General features: G+C 43.4%; 2 protein-coding genes across 4 annotated transcripts; both read right to left on the reverse strand.

The window, feature by feature from the left end:
• Positions 1–6109: 6109 nt before the first annotated feature.
• On the reverse strand, positions 6110–7430 carry c4h15orf48 (chromosome 4 C15orf48 homolog). The gene is made up of 5 exons (XM_047363389.1): positions 7289–7430; positions 7140–7200; positions 6973–7061; positions 6822–6882; positions 6110–6593 (listed from the first exon to the last, which is right to left on the reverse strand). The coding sequence occupies exons 2-5, from the start codon at positions 7176–7178 to the stop codon at positions 6525–6527; spliced, it is 258 nt and encodes an 85-aa protein (XP_047219345.1). The 5' UTR covers positions 7179–7200; positions 7289–7430; the 3' UTR covers positions 6110–6524.
• A 162-nt stretch (positions 7431–7592) lies between these two features.
• On the reverse strand, positions 7593–14300 carry spata5l1 (spermatogenesis associated 5-like 1). 3 transcript variants are annotated; one of them, XM_047363386.1, is made up of 10 exons: positions 13167–14297; positions 12896–13081; positions 11840–12124; positions 11561–11746; positions 10263–10421; positions 9922–10131; positions 9592–9822; positions 9370–9504; positions 7879–8004; positions 7593–7789 (listed from the first exon to the last, which is right to left on the reverse strand). In XM_047363386.1, exons 1-10 carry the CDS (start codon positions 13758–13760, stop codon positions 7652–7654), a joined length of 2250 nt encoding a protein of 749 aa, XP_047219342.1. In that variant the 5' UTR covers positions 13761–14297; the 3' UTR covers positions 7593–7651. The 3 variants fall into 3 exon arrangements, with proteins under 3 accessions (XP_047219342.1, XP_047219341.1, XP_047219343.1); XM_047363385.1 differs by having other exon boundaries at positions 9370–9822; positions 13167–14299; XM_047363387.1 differs by lacking the exons at positions 11561–11746; positions 11840–12124 and having other exon boundaries at positions 9370–9822; positions 13167–14300.
• Between the last annotated feature and the right edge of the window lie 1661 nt (positions 14301–15961).

Raw genomic sequence — 15961 nt, forward strand, 5'->3', positions numbered from 1 at the left:
GTATACTTTTAACTATTTGGATTATTTGAGTTTGGGCAAATGGGTGGGTGAGGTGACATGAAGTAAGTGTGTTTGTGTTTGGTGTATGTATGTGCACGGATTTGTCACCTGGAGGTGCAAAGTTGTTAGAATAGTAAGAAAAGTAGAACGCTACTCAGCACCCAAAAACAGCAAAGGGCAAGCGGATACGCCGCCAGATGGTCTCAGGAACCCCAGGAAGACAGACACAAGGCATTACCTCATAGCAGCCATACACCATACACAATGGTAGGTCATCATTGAAGCCCAGGATCACCAGCCCCCAGGCCAAAGAGACTGGGAAGAGAAGTAGAGCACAGAACCCCCCACCACCACCACCTCTGTTCGTGCAGGCCTAGCCTGGTACCTGATCACCATCGTAGCCCCACTCCCACACAAACTTTGGCAACAAGTTAGCCCAAATTTAGTAGAACCAAGGGAAGGAGTGCACATTACCACCCCAACTGATTAGCTAGCCCCTGGGAGGACACGAGGGAGGCATTCTCACCAGAGTTAAGCTTAATCCCTTCACCTCACAGCTGGCCCGACACACCCCCAAGAGCCACAGCCCACCTGACAGGAACCCATCTCTTAGGGTGATGGTCTGAGCAACCACACAAGCAATCTCCAAAAAAGAGATAATCACATCAAACCAGCCAAGTGAGGGAAAAATAAAGAGCTGAGCTATGTAAAGTAGGATAGACCATAACTGATCAGAGGTTGCTACTCAACATCTATACTATATTTCAGACATTTTTAATGATTTTTCTTTTTGTTGCATCTAAAATTACATTGAGCTGGTCTAAAGATATTCTTTACTGTTGATTTTTTTGAATCATCAAATTTTCTCATACTCGTACTCGTCGTCTTCCGCTTATCCGGGACCGGGTCGCGGGGGCAGCAGACTCAGCAGAGACGCCCAGATGTCCCACTCCTCAGACACCTCCTCCAGCTCCTCCAGGTGGAGCCCAAGTCGTTCACAGGCCAGCCAAGAGACATAGTCCTTCCAGCGTGTCCTGGGCCGTCCCCTGGGCCTCCTTCCGGTGGGACGTGCCTGGAACACCTCCCGAGGAAGGCGTTCAGGAGGCATCCGGTACAGATGCCCGAGCCACCTCAACTGGCTCCTCTCGATGTGGAGGAGCAGCGGCTCTACTCCGAGCCCCTCCCGGATGGCCGAGCTCCTCACCCTATCTCTAAGGGAGTGACCGGCCACCCTATGGAGGAAGCTCATTTCAGCCACTTGTATCCGGGATCTCGTTCTTTCGGTCATGACCCAAAGTTCATGGCTATAGGTGAGGGTAGGAACGTAGACCGACCGGTAAATTGAGAGCTTTGCTTTTCGGCTCAGCTCTCTCTTCACCACAATGAACCGGCACAGCGTCCCCATTACTGCGGCAGCCGCACCAATCCGTCTGTCGATCTCCCGCTCCATTCTTCCCTCACTCGTGAACAAGACCCCGAGATACTTGAACTCCTCCACTTGAGGCAGGAACTCCCCTCCAACCTGAAGAGGAAAAGCCACCATTTTCCGGTCGAGTACCATGGCCTCGGACTTGGAGGAGCTGATCTTCATCCCAGCCGCTTCACACTCGGCTGCGAACCGCCACAGCGCATGCTGTAGGTCTTGGCTAGAGTGGGCCAGCAGGACCACGTCATCTGCAAAAAGAAGAGACGAAATCCTCTGGTCCCCAAACCAGACCCCCTCCGGCCCTTGGCTGCGTCTAGAAATCCTGTCCATAAAAGTTATGAACAGGACCGGTGACAAAGGGCAGCCCTGCCGGAGTCCAACATGCACCGGGAACAGATCCGACTTAGTGCCGGCAATGCGGACCAAACTCCTGCTCCGCTCGTACAGGGACCAGATGGCCCCTAGTAAAGGGCCCCCGATTCCATACTCCTGGAGCACCCCCCACAGGGCACCACGAGGGACACAGTCGAATGCCTTCTCCAGGTCCACAAAACACATGCGAACCGGTTGTGCAAACTCCCATGAACCCTCTAGCACCCTGTAGAGGGTATAGAGCTGGTCCAGTGTTCCACAGCCGGGACGAAAACCACACTGTTCCTCCTGAAGACGAGGTTCGACTATCGGCCGGACTCTCCTCTCCAATACCCTGGCATAGGCCTTACGAGGGAGGCTGAGGAGTGTGATCCCCCTGTAGTTGGAACACACCCTCCGGTCCCCCTTCTTATGAAGGGGGACCACCACCCCAGTCTGCCAGTCCAGAGGCACTGTTCTTGACCGCCACGCAATGTTGAAGAGGCGTGTCAATCATGACCCCTACAACATCCAAAGACTTGAGGTACTCAGGGCGGATCTCATCCACCCCCGAAGCCTTGCCACCGCGGAGCTTTTTAACCACCTCGGTGACTTCAGCCTGGGTGATGAAAGAGTCCAACCCCGAGTCCCCAGCCTCTGTTTCCACCATGGAATGCGTGATGGCAGGATTGAGGAGATCCTCGAAGTACTCCTTCCACCGCCCGATAATGTCCCCAGTCGAGGTCAGCAGCCTCCCACGCCCACTATAAACAGTGTTGGCGAAGCACTGCTTCTCCCTCCTGAGGCGCCGGACGGTTTGCCAGAATCGCTCCGAGGCCTACCGGTAGTCCTTCTCCATGGCCTCACCGAACTCCTCCCAGGCCCGAGTTTTTGCCTCTGGGGCCGCGGCACGCTTGGCCCCACGGTACCCGTCAGCTGCCTCAGGAGTCCCACAAGCTTCATCAAATTTTTTTTTAAGTTAAAGTTATGAATGCTAGGAAATGCTTGCTGCACTTTCATTCACAACAACACAGCTCCACGTCCCTGTTCGGCGTACCATGGGACACTGCGTCACTGCTGCCGAGACGGAAGAAGCTGATTACCAGAGGCTAAACCTGTCTGAGGCTGAGGAACTGCATCCCTGTTGGAGGACATCACAAACTAAGGGAAATGTGCTTATTTCGACACAGATTCATTATGTCTGATCCTACCTGCTGTGTACTTAAAGATGCAACATAAACCTCTTATTTCATGTCTCAACAGAACACCTGGCAGACGACTTGACATGTGGAGTCGCCTCTTCTGGATGGAGGGACGGTGGAAAACCTTTTCCTGCCAAGTGAGTGATAGGTGAACGACAAATCATCACAAGGACTATTGGTTGGATGGATGGAAGCACTTGCAGGTTTTCTCATTTCCACAGCCTATGTCTCAAACATTGGGAAAGGCAATGGTTTGTGATTAAAACGCTGACGTTAATGAGGTCATCTGAGTGAGCTTTACATGAACCTCACAGTCTAATTCTTTAAAAGTACTGAGTACATGAAGTCTGAACATGTACAACAATTATATGCTCACAATGAATTGCATCGTGGGTATGCTTGCTGAACCTAGATTGAGGATGATTTATTACTGATTACAAATCCAATGTCACTGTTTTAATGCTACTCTATAAACAAGGTCAATATTAAAAACGTTTTTTACATAGTTGATTGGATGCTCACTATAACATGTTCACACCTTAAAAAGGTGTGAATGGAGGGATTGTTAAGGTGGAAAATATTGTCTTGCAAGGAGATAGGGGTGTGTGAATACTTGCAGTAAGACGGGTTGTGGGTTTAGAAGATAAAGAGCAGTGGACATCTGCTTTATGCAGGACACGATTTGACCTAAATTGATGTGGGCTCACATCTCTATATCCAATCATTGTTATCTATTTTATAAAACATGTATGCATTGTATGAAACATTGCCTTCTCTTTGGAAGACCCACAGAAGAATTTTGTGCCCTCCTCAGATCAATGAGCATGAAGAGTTTTATGATTTATTTTTCATCTGTCAATCTGACGTGTTCTTGCCACATCAGACACGATGAAAAAACTTAAATGTACAATAAATTATTTTAAAAAAAAGGATGAAAGCCACAAACGTTTTAGTCCCTTTCACAGCAAACTGGCTTCAAGGCTTGTGTGTGGCATCCAGTTTCAAACCTGTTTATGGCCACAAACTCTTGAAAGAACAGTTGAGCATGATCACGTGTGCACCATCACTCTGGGGCTTTAACTGGCATAAGGTTAGTTAGACTTCACAAAACATCTATAAAAGGGAAATGAATGTTGCTACGAGGAAACAAAAACTGGAAATGGTCCAAAGAAAACAAACCAGGTTTCCCATCTATTTTCTTTCTGAACAGAGTTTTTTTTTTACTGTACGACTGTACTGATCAAACCTCTGAAATCGCCACTGATGGATTCGGATCAGAGTCAGAGGTGTGAAAGCTGTTTGTTTCTACTGATATTAAACACCAAATCAGCCTTTAGACAACATTTCCCTGAATGAAGTATTTATTAAAACAGCAGACTGATATTTTTTGTTGTTGTTTACTATTTGCACGCATCAGTCGAGGAATACTTTCACGCAGAATGACAGATGCAGGCATTTACAATATATGTTCCAGAGATGCATGACTGATTTAACAATAGCCAACAGTGTTTATATCCTCTGTTTTAGGTAAACAGGTTCATTTTTTTTTTTTTTTTTTTTGGACAACGGCTCTCCTTCATGAAGATACTTTTACAATAGCAAAAAAAAAGGTTATTTTCAGAAATATATTTAGCCGTTTAGGTTAAAGCGTGCTGTCATTGCTGGCGTTCATGTTTTGTGAATAAAGAACAAATCCAGTTGTGGGTAACACCTGCTTTCCTATTTTTGATGAGTCACTGTGACTGAAATGAAAAAGGCTGTGCTCCTTCAAAGAGGTTTAAGATTTCTGAACAAAGAGAGCAGAAGGGGTTGTTTATAACTGTCACAGTTTACATTGGGCACCGGTGTTATTAATTTGAGGCATTTGTTGAACGATGATACAACAAAAAAACAGTTAAGGGTGCACAAGTTTGAATTTATTGTATGATTTCTCTAATCTGCACAGGATCAGAATTAAACATGCAACCTCAACCATATGCATGAACACTGGCTAAAATTTGGTCATATTTCCCCAAATATGATGCAGAGAAATTAAAGACCTTTGGTAGCCACCAAAAAGCCCATGGCATAATTCTAGCAGGACATTTGACCTCTCTTCTTTTCAAAAATGCTGGAGTTCACTTAAATTGGATGGGTCAGGCTTTTAGGCATACATTATAGATTTTCAATAAAGCAGAGCGCAGGGCCATTAAGCTTCCTGAAGCCTAACGCTAGCCCACTTTATCCACTCCAAAACCAGTTTTGACCACAGCTTGAGATCACTTTCCTGTTAGAACACCCAGCTGTGTACAAGTTTTAACCCCCCATATGAAAAGAAATTGGTTAAGGCCTGTCACAAAAAGTAATTTCTGGCCACGACATTTCATGCTTTACAAGAACTCGAGTGCAGAGCTCCTGGGAAGTCTTCATTAATCCCTTCAATTGTGCTAGTTGCAGTACCCACCCCCCCACCTCAGATTTATCACCAATCAGACACTAGTTTGATTTTTTTTAAAAAAGATTCTGCCCTGGGTATGTGTTTAATTATGTTCTTGCAGACCTTGAGAACAAATGTCACTCTTCTTGCAGAGTATCTACAGGCCACCAAGCATAAATCATAAACTGGAAACCTCCACAGTCATGGTCAAGTAAGGCTTGTATACCTATATACTGTCAAGCATGGTGGCGGTAGCATCATCTAGCGCAATTTAAATGAATTCTACCAGTTCTGATGAGAAGATTGGACAAATATTCTGCAAGAAAGTTGCTAAAGGCTACAAAACTCGCATGGTTTCTCTTTAGCTCGCTATGGGGAATTTAACCCAATATTTGATGGGGTGTATGCATGTATTTGAGGCTGTAAGTATAATTTCGACACCCAATCAGTTAGACCAAATCAACAATAAATTCAAAGTTGTGCAGTTTTTTAATGTTTTCAACCCGAACAGAACAGTTCAAAGAAATCATACAATGTTTGGAGTTAAAACAACATTCCTATCGATGTAGAGTGTATGGTAACTTCTGAACAGAGCTTTAACTTTAATCTTACTTATATTACATAAAAACAGAAAGCATCTGCTCTTCTAAGCCAAATTAGGCTCAGCGAAGCAATGAAACAGCAAGAAAAATACCCCACTCTGATGACAAAAAATGAACGATCGCCATCATTTATTTACAACATACAGTGCAGTACTCTGGGTGTGCGTCTTTATATTCAGACAGCAATGAACATTCATATCTAAGACATCTGACAGGGAGATGAACCACACCTGATAAAGATTCAGCTCTTAAGCTGTGGACAGCCAAAAACCAACAAAACAAAAAACAAATCACCCGTCCTAATCTCACAGGCTTTTTTTTTTTAAATTTCAGTTGATGTGGATTGATGTCTTTACGTAGCCGCTACGCAGCAGGGTGAAACCCCCACCAGTTGAACAGAAGCATTTCCGCACACTGAGTGTCAAAGAGCCATAGCTTGTGCAGAAAGGATTCTGTTAGACTGATGAGGGGGGCTGGCAGGTAGTCAAGACTCTATATCTTCGGAGATGATGCTTGAGCTGCTTTCTTTATTTGGTCATGGACTTTACCATTTCCAGCGCCTCCACTGGTTTCCACTGCTGATTGATGGTGATGAGCTGCAGCAAAATGTCAACAAAAAAAACCACTACTACTGTGAATATTTGCAGGATTGGCTCTGATGTCACAGAACACATTTGGTTTAAGTGATAATGACTCAGCAAATATCAGCAGCGGGGTAGAAGGCGGTGCTTGCTTAAATGAGACAAAATAAACCGCAACACCTGTGAAAACTTTTACAACAGGTGATAAAAATCTTATAAAGTATCAATAAAGTTAAAACACACCTTTTGGGGTTTTGATGGGTCCAGTCTTTCCCATGGTTCTGGGTTTAGAGTCTTGTTCAAACTGTAAAGCAGGTTAAAGCAACAGATCAAAATTATTCCGCCATAATTGATCGAATTTCATCAAAAGGATGAAGAAAAAAAACAAACTCACATCACATCAGGCTTGGTGAACAGAAAGTAGAGGGAAGCAGATGTGGCTCCTGTTGCAGCAAAAGCCATGAATCCCACCAGAGGGATCAACTGAAAGAGACAAACAAGAAACATAAGAACCCCACATGATGTGCTCCTGGTGTCCTGGGTAAAAAACACACATCTTACCTCCTTCCTTTTCCTCAACATCTGAATGAATCCAGACATGTTGTCAAAATACTCAAAACACCTGCAGAGAAAATAGTTGGTTTTCACTTGTTGGTTTACATCCTCAGCCTGAGCCTTGTTTTTCTAAAGGAAGAGGCAACATCTCTTACCTGTTGCTTCAGAGTCCCCTGGAGTCTCTGAGTGCTGCGCAGCAGCAGAGAAACAAATGTGAGGCTGGGCGGGAGGGTTTACGAGGTAAAAGGCACGTAGACACACAGTGCTTCCTGTATTGTAATGTACAACCAAAGGGCAAAGCATCTACTTGATGATGATAAATACAATATTTCAGTGTGTCGCCCTCTAGTGGTTAGGCTTGAAACCTGGAAGCTAGTTTTTGATTGTAGAAAACATTTAAAAAACAGCCAAAATCATGTTAGAAAGCTTATGAGACCAAATAAAAAGAGACAATAAAAGTTATATTTCACAACATTTATTTTAAAACTGATATCTGGGTAAAGATGAAGAGGATAAAATCATTGGGGCGGTATTAAATATGCACTAATCTGCTGAGCAGTGAGAGAAGGACTCATTTTGCTGATGGAGCGCAGGAAATGTGTTTGCTGGATGGAAGAAGCTTCCATGTTCTCCTCCAGCAGCGCCAACAGAGCAGCCTGGAAAGTAAAACATTTTTTTTTAGTTTAGTTACTGTCGTTGATGTCTTCTTCAGCATCAACAAAAGCTTGAAGTCGGATACACTTACCTCCTTGCACAGGTTCTCCAGGTCAGCTCCAGAGTAAAGCTTGGTCCTTGCAGCCAGCTCTTCCAGACACACGTGTGAACCCACAGGCATAGACTTAGAGCAAACTTTTAGGATGGCGAGTCGAGCCTTAACATAAAAAACAACGCACTGTGAGGTTTACTATTCAAAAGATAAATAACCCGTTGGTGTTATGCAGGACTGTGTAAATAGTGTCATTCCTCGTCTCTTTACATAAAAATAGCCAAAGTTTAAAAAGGCCTCTAGAAAAAACTGCAGAATTTCACTACCTGTCAAAGCAGTAATCAATGCAACAGGTGGCTATTTTGTAGAGTTATTTCACACTTTTTGTTTACTACATAATTCCACTTGTGTTCATTCATAGTTTTGTTGCCTTTGGTGAGAATCTTCAATGTAAATAGTCATGCAAATAAAAAGACCCGTTAAGTGAGAAAGTGTTTCTAAAACTTTTGACCGGTAGTGTGTGTATCAGTGTCAATCATCGTGTATCAGGTATCAATTCAAAACATCCAGGTTTGTCCAGGTGATGTCACAGGGGGCTGTAAGGACTGAACTAAACAGCGACAACAGCAGTACTCAAGTGTTGGCTTCAGGAAACTCTAAGCTGAACTGACGTGGATGCTGAAGCATTTTTATCCAGTCTGAATGACTTAAACTCAGACAGAGGGTACATTCAACCTGCATGGAGCCCAGCTTTCTGTGACTGATCTAGAATATGACTGATGGATGTTAACGAGCAGACGGTAACAGAGATAATGATCAGAACTTAAGATAGTCTAATCTGTTTATATTCCTTCAACTGACTGATATTCGTGCACATTTCCCACTCTGCAGGTATCGCCTCAACTACATATGTGACATACCAGTAAAGCCGTCAGACAAATCCATCGTAATGTTCATTAAGCGCTCTACAAAGCCCATAAACAGAGAAAACTTAATTTTGTGAGTTGTCGAGCGATCTAAATGTACTGTACCAATTATGTTGGATCATGCTGCAGTTTTGCAGGTCCTGACAAGTTGTACAGTAAGTGTTTCACTCCACCATGGTTCTGTAAACAAGCCGCTTCCACGTTTTTCCAAATAATCCGGGGGATACAACAAGTCAGGGGTTCTTTTGCACCCATACAGAGTACAAGTACCACCAAAGAACAAATAAAGCACAAGAAAAACAGTAAAAGTCATACTTTATGTGCACTAACCGTACTTAGCAGCACTCAGTTCTGTGCTTTCTGTGACACCTTTGTAGACTGTAATAGCAAAACACAATGAAAAACTGACAGGGGCAATTTGTTTTTCGCAGGGCAAACTATGTGCTCTCTGTTTTTAAAGCCAAGTCCTGCTATTATGATTCAAAGACTACATAAAGCCTAGCTCCCTGAAAACAAAACAAAGACCTTTGGAGCAGTCGGAACGGTTTTCACAGTACTGCCCTTTAAAAAACTCCTTGTTATCCAGGAAAAAAACCAAACAAACCTGCAGATCAGGTGGTGGGACATAAATGATGTGGTCCAACCTGCCGGGCCTGAGGAGGGCGCTGTCTATACTGTTGGGTCTGTTTGTGGCAGCTACAACCATCACATCTTTGTTGCAAACCTCCTGACGGCCCAGCTGTAAGAAGGATAAAAAAAAAGAAAAAGTTATTACACAAGTCAGGCTGTGCTGATCAGAGGCTGTGTGATCTCGGTAACATGTGACCTCCTCCTCTACATGACTCTGCTCCACTCCCCCCACTGCCTGGAGGATCCTTTCTGCTCCTCTCCTCTCCACAGTTTTCAGCCCGATCCCGTCCATCTCATTCAGGAGCACAGACAGCAGCCGGGTCTGTACGCTGTTAGGGGCCTCAACGCTTGACCGCGAGCCGATCAGCGAGTCTATCTCGTCGAGAAACAGAATGCAAGGGGCACAGGCGCGGGCCTGCCGAAACAGCTGCATGTGCAAAGACAGAGGCGGTGGTGTGTGGATACTATGAGCGAGATAAAAAAATGATCTACTGTCTGCATATTACAGATTGTTAAAAGGACGTACCTGAGCTAAAGCTTTCTCAGAGTCTCCCACGTAAGGAGAGCACAGGTCAGCCCCGCTGACTGAAAGGAAGGCACAGTGGGACGAGGTGGCAGCAGCTTTGACAAGCGTCGTCTTTGCACATCCTGGAGGTCCGTATAGGAGCACGCCACGGGGCCGACGCACCCCCAGGCGGACAAACGCCTCAGGGTATCTCATAGGCCACTCAATGCTCTGTGCCAGGTGATTTAAATAGAGAAAAAAATACTTAGACACTTAACTGTGGTTTGCATGGAAAAACGTGATGAGATGTTGACTTTTCATTTTTAGCTCTTGAAAGCCATCGCCATTGCTCAATTACTTACCTGTATTAGTTTGGTTTTGACTTCCTCCAGGCCTCCGATGTGCTCCCAAAGCACTGGGGAGAGCTCCGTCCTGCCCAGGCTGCCTCTCAGGCAGGAGGGCCCCACCAGCTTCAGGGCCTCCTGGAAGTGCTTCATATCCACCACCTGCTGCCCTGAACCCTGCAGGAAACAATGTCAGTGAATCACAGGACGCTAAACTCATAAATATGCAAAGAATACGTCAATTTACGTAATATTGGTTAAACATTATCTTTCTATTGTCCTCTTCAGTTAATTTACAAATTTCTTGTCTTCCGGTCGTTTTGCATTTCTTGTTTTCACTTTTCATTAAGAAAATAAAAACAAAAGAAAAAGATTTTATTCATTACATTACTTACTTCGTTCAACAATTCCACACTCATTTTGTGGTTCTTTATTGCAAAGAGTATCGTTTTAATTTTCCTATATTCTTTTCTCTAGATATTTTTGTAGAACTATATTTTGTTATTTAGTTTAGAACTCAAAGCACTTTGTTCCTGAAGTTGTGTGGTTCATTTAGAGGTGCAAGTGAATGTGTGTATGAATGGGTGGATGACTGATTGTAGTGTAAAGCGCTTTGGGGTCTCTGGGGACTTGATAAAACGCTACAAGTGCAGGACATTTAAGTCTTAAGCCTGCTATATTCATTTATTCAGTCTGATCTTAGGGTGAGTTCATTGAGATGTTGGCTGTTATTTGAAACTAGTTCACACCCTTTCTGACTGTAGAGTGATGATATTTACATTGTTTGGGAATTACCAAATTGATGGGCAGCAAACAATTGCTTCTCTAAAGTAATTTACTGATGTCTTTCCAGCTTGGCTTTTGTGGAGATTGTCCCCTGATGATAAATCAAGCAGTTTGCTACATTCACTCCTAAATCCTATGGAAGCAGCAAGGGTGTACTTAGCTTTTCCAGTTATTGAATTGTTCAACAACTGAACACTGAACTGTTAGGAAAACCTTCTTTTTGCACAACTATAAGTGCTACACTTTTAACTGTAGGAAAACCTAATACATTTATAGTAAACATACAGCACAACTCCTTAACAATTAATTTTCCTAAGTAACAACTAAAACACAATTTTCCAAGACCGTATAACCAACTTCGCCAAGTGACATTTATAACACTTTAGCAGCAGCTTTTCTTCCACAGACAAAATCAAAATTAACCAAAGCTGAGAATTTTATCAAAAGGAACACAGAAGCTGCATTTCTTAATCTGCACTGATAATAAACTGTTCAAAAGCATAATTTAGCTTCAGTACGGCTGCATCTACCTTTACATTCTCCCTCAAAGCGTGCATGGCAGCCTCCCTGCATAGGGCACTCAGGTCTGCTCCAACATATCCTGTAGTTATCTGTGCAAGCTCTGCCATGTTGACAGTGGGGGACACGGGCATTCTCTCACACAGAACAGACAGGATGGCCTTTCTCTGCAGCAGTGTCGGAGCACCAATGACCATCTGTAGAGAGCACAATTACCAGAGCTCACTGGTTTGCTTTGCATGTACCAGCTGTAGTTCGTAGAATATAGTAGGAGAAATGAAACACTGCACCTCTCTGTCAAACCTCCCGGGCCTACGCAGCGCCGGGTCTAAGCTGTCAGGCCTGTTGGTGGCTCCTACGATGAGGAAGCGGTCGGATCGACTCATACCGTCCATCAACGTGAGAAGCTGAGCCACCAGCCGGTTCTCCGGTGCAGATGAGCCGGTTCTCCTTGGAAACAGAGAGTCCAGCTCATCCAAAAATAACACGCAGGGACCCTCTTCTGCCGTAGCCCGGGCATGCTCGAATACACCCCGCAGTGTCTCCTCGCTCTCTCCCGGCCGTGACCCTACAACCTGACAAAGGTGATCACTGTTGTTACTTAACTGCCCCTTTTCACTACATGTTGATCACACGCATGCACCAGTAAATGCTTCTCACAGTACGATAACCTTTAATACCATTGTTTTATGCTACTATAATATTTAGAGAAAAATCTACCACATGATCTAATTTCTTTTGTTCAAATTATAATGTAATTATTATTCCCACTACTGCTTAAAGATTTATTGATTGCTATAGATATAACAATATAGTCTACAACATTTATATAAAGCTCATTTGATTTGAGACGTAAACAATATTAAAAACACAACGGCTACATTTATATATAGACTTCCAGAGCTTATCTAGTGCAGAATCTTCTTCTTCTTTATTAAAACAACACAAGTAAAACGAGCTGTTAATTGTTGGCCTATTAGTTGGGCTGTCTGCTCAGGTAGAAGCTACAGTCAGCCACTTCACAGACATGCCGTTTGTAGCTTGCCAACTGTTGTTTCATAGCCGTGCTACCTTCATAAGACTGATGGATGGCCCTCCTTGGTCTCTGCTCCTTGATTGTCCCTTGTCTATTAGCGACAGTAAAATGACACATTTGTCTTTCATGTAAGCTGGGAGATTTATGGTAAGCTTCTTTCAGCCAGCTGACCAGCAGTGAGCTGACCCTAATACAGGTCACCTATGTCTTGCTGATCTAAATGCTTGTACAGTATTTCCCAGGCACTGATTTCACAAAATGACTCATGGTTAAAATGAAAACGTGTCCTGTGTTGGCGTAAAGCTCCTACCTCAGGCCCTCTGACCACCACCAGACTAGCTCCCACGTCCATGACCACCCTGCGAACCAACAATGTCTTCCCAACACCGGGAGGTCCCACCAGGAGCACACCTCTGGGACAGGACACTCCCAGTGAGGTCAGGGTGTTTGGATAAAGGAGGGGCAGCTGCAGCATCTCTTGCAGGGATGCAATCACCTACAGTTGCATAAAAAAAAACAAATGCTGGAGCAAACCCTGTAGATTAACACAATAGGGATCATTATGGTGAGTTTAAACTGACCTCCTCCAGTCCTCCCAGGGGTGGTGTGTGCTGGTCCTGCAGCAGACTTCTGTAATGCAGGACTGTCTGGATCTCAGCTATCTCCAACCCAGTTTTAGATGTGATGAGTCCAGCACTGGTAGAATCTGGACGGAGTCTGTCTATAGCAACGTATCTTATGTCTGTATTAAAATCCTCCACGTTTATTACATACCCCGTGTGGACATAAACACCCCTCAGCATGTCCTTCACAAGTTCGTGAACATGCCCAGAAGATGTGTGTTTTTTAAAATCAAGACTCTGGACCACCACAGTGACTTTAACACCCTTTAGTTTCGAGCAGCGTACGGAACTGAGCTGAACCGGGTCCAAGCTCAGGTGTGCGGGGAGCCCAGAGATTAGACTGGGAGTGAAACATTTCAGGTCCATCTGCAGGAAGCCCTCCGCCAGGTCGGGACGAGGCCAGGCGGTGCATAGACAGCTTCCCCCGGGAAGAGACACCAGCAGAGGGGAGCCAAGTCTCAGACCCAGCGCCGACATCAAACCCGGGCCCAGCCTGCACCTCTGAGAACCCCGATCTGAGGTATCTACCGACAGCACCCTAAGAGACTGCATTGTCCATCAAAAACCCGATGACACACTGACAGCGGGATTTAGACAGAACTAGGAGCCGAAGAGCCTCAGATGCAGCGTGTACTTTGAAAACATACCACAAAAAGTTCATTTAACAGCGTCCATTAGTGTTGAGTAGAAGCTGAATTACACTGACATACTAAATAACGCTGTATACCAGCAAACTATACATTAAATTAAAAAAATGGCAGTTACAATTAATCAGTATAAGCGGTGATTACTTTAACTGAGCGGTAAATGTTTACACAATCCGCGTGGCGCCTGTTAAAAAAAGATGGCCAACAAAAACATTTTCCTGCGTTAAGACCTGTGCGGAGCTCCGAGACTGCCACAACGTCAAACCTAAACATAAGCGCCTTTCTCTACATTACGGGGAGAAACTCCTCTCCATAAACACATGACATCCTGCTCCACATAGGGTGTTACGTCAGTCCACGTTCCCCTACCGATAAGTGTTTCACCTGCAGCTCCACACCGACAAGGCAGCAAAAAACGCGGCTCCGTTACGGGCTCGTAACCGGCGCGCTGTGCTCGCGCCACAATGGAACTACGGCCACCGCGAAAGCTCAAACAACGTGTTTTGGCGATGTTTACCCACTTTCTTCTAGCTAGTGTTCTATCATCAGATAAACTGATATATGTCAGTTTATAGAAACAAATGCCTAAACACACACACACACAACGCGGACCATCCACTGGAAATCTGTTTCTCTAAATGTTAACTGATTTAGAATACTCATCTGGGGATACATGGGGCTGAATATTTCGAGTTGACACCATAACATTAGAGGCGCAAGCACACATCAACAACACAGTAATATTAATTACATTTCTAACATATATTTTTAGTGTTAACACTTTATTGTGGCTCTGCAGCCTGCAATTTGGTTAATCCCTCTTAGAACATGTTTGCCCTTTCCTTGTTTTTTCCAGGATTGCAAATAAAAATTAAACAAACAAACAAATGAGCACATCTGCTTTACTATTATGCATTTTATGTAAGTTTACAATGGAGCATAGAATCTAAAATTCAATTGCAGTTAGGTTTGATGTGGAAAACAACTTTTGACAAAGTAGCCAAGCAGTCAGTTTCCCTCACCAGCTCCTGGAATGAGAATATTTTTATGCAATATACAATAGTAATATATTTGACGTTCTTTAGATACAAGCTTATTAACAAGTGTGTTCAAGATAATAATAAACAACAAACAAAAACAATGCCATTACAAGTGTTCCATATGAAAAAAAGGTTTTTAAAAAGGCATGAAAAAGAAAACAAAAATGCCAGTATATAATTTAATATAATATATATAATTTTATATATAACTTTATATGTAGAGACAGTTTAAAACAACACCATTAAATATTGTAAGTAGTGATCAATGTTCAATAATTATGAATAACTTTCAATTACTCTACTACTCTGGTGTCACCTAGTGCACACAAAAGAAAATACATTGAATCTAAAAACAAACCAACATGTTTAGTCCTTAATTGTGTGTTAACCCAAATTGTAAAGCTGATTTCACAATCAAATATCAAATTGACATAAAGTATGCATGATTTCTGCTAATAATGATGTGTAGTGTTAATTAATGATGTTTTTATATGATTTCTGACCTGTTAATGCAGCTTTTAATTTGCAGGTAGGTCAAGCAAGGAGTTCATATGCAACATGGGTTGTCATGTGAGATGTTGTGGCTCGTTATTAATATATTTAAATAGAACAGCAGTGATACTGATAGAAGGTTATCGGGAGTTATTATGGGTCTTCCAAGTAAAGCTGCCTTTGGGAGAAGCTAGAGCCATTTATCAGTTCTTAATGGGAATCTAGAAGGCCGACCTGTGAATACTAACCCATTCATCCCATTTCTCAGTTTCAGAAACCATCTGATAGTTTAATTCATTAACTGAAAACGTTAAACATTTACATTAATCAGGAAAACTGCTTTTAGAAAAAGTTTATTCAGTTGTTACATTCCTACATTGAATTGCATGTTGTTATAAAAGATCAGAATAGCATTTCCCCAGTTTAAATTGTGAATGGAGTTGTGAGTTTTTGCTGAATTGTCTCTATGACCCTCATAGAGCCCTTATGTCTTTGTGTCATCACAATTCCAGATCTCGCGAACTGGAACGTAATATGTAATCAACCCTGGCCCCAGAGAGAGAGAGAGTGTTGT

Source organism: Girardinichthys multiradiatus, chromosome 4 (genome assembly GCF_021462225.1).
Source record: "Girardinichthys multiradiatus isolate DD_20200921_A chromosome 4, DD_fGirMul_XY1, whole genome shotgun sequence".
Taxonomy (NCBI): domain Eukaryota; kingdom Metazoa; phylum Chordata; class Actinopteri; order Cyprinodontiformes; family Goodeidae; genus Girardinichthys; species Girardinichthys multiradiatus.

What these genes read in the sequence shown, in the direction of transcription:
- c4h15orf48 (XM_047363389.1), bottom strand. Translation starts at nt 7,178, where the DNA reads ATGTCTGGATTCATTCAGATGTTGAGGAAAAGGAAGGAG. An exon ending in TTCACCAAGCCTGATGTGAT is followed by an intron (nt 6,883 to 6,972) that starts GTGAGTTTGTTT and finishes CCTGCTTTACAG; the next exon opens with TTTGAACAAGACTCTAAACC. An exon ending in ACCCATCAAAACCCCAAAAG is followed by an intron (nt 6,594 to 6,821) that starts GTGTGTTTTAAC and finishes ATTTTGCTGCAG; the next exon opens with CTCATCACCATCAATCAGCA.
- spata5l1 (XM_047363385.1), bottom strand. Translation starts at nt 13,760, where the DNA reads ATGCAGTCTCTTAGGGTGCTGTCGGTAGATACCTCAGATCGGGGTTCT. An exon ending in CCGGGAGGTTTGACAGAGAG is followed by an intron (nt 11,747 to 11,839) that starts GTGCAGTGTTTC and finishes TGCTCTCTACAG; the next exon opens with ATGGTCATTGGTGCTCCGAC. An exon ending in TCCCACCACCTGATCTGCAG is followed by an intron (nt 8,005 to 9,369) that starts GTTTGTTTGGTT and finishes TTTTATGTTAAG; the next exon opens with GCTCGACTCGCCATCCTAAA.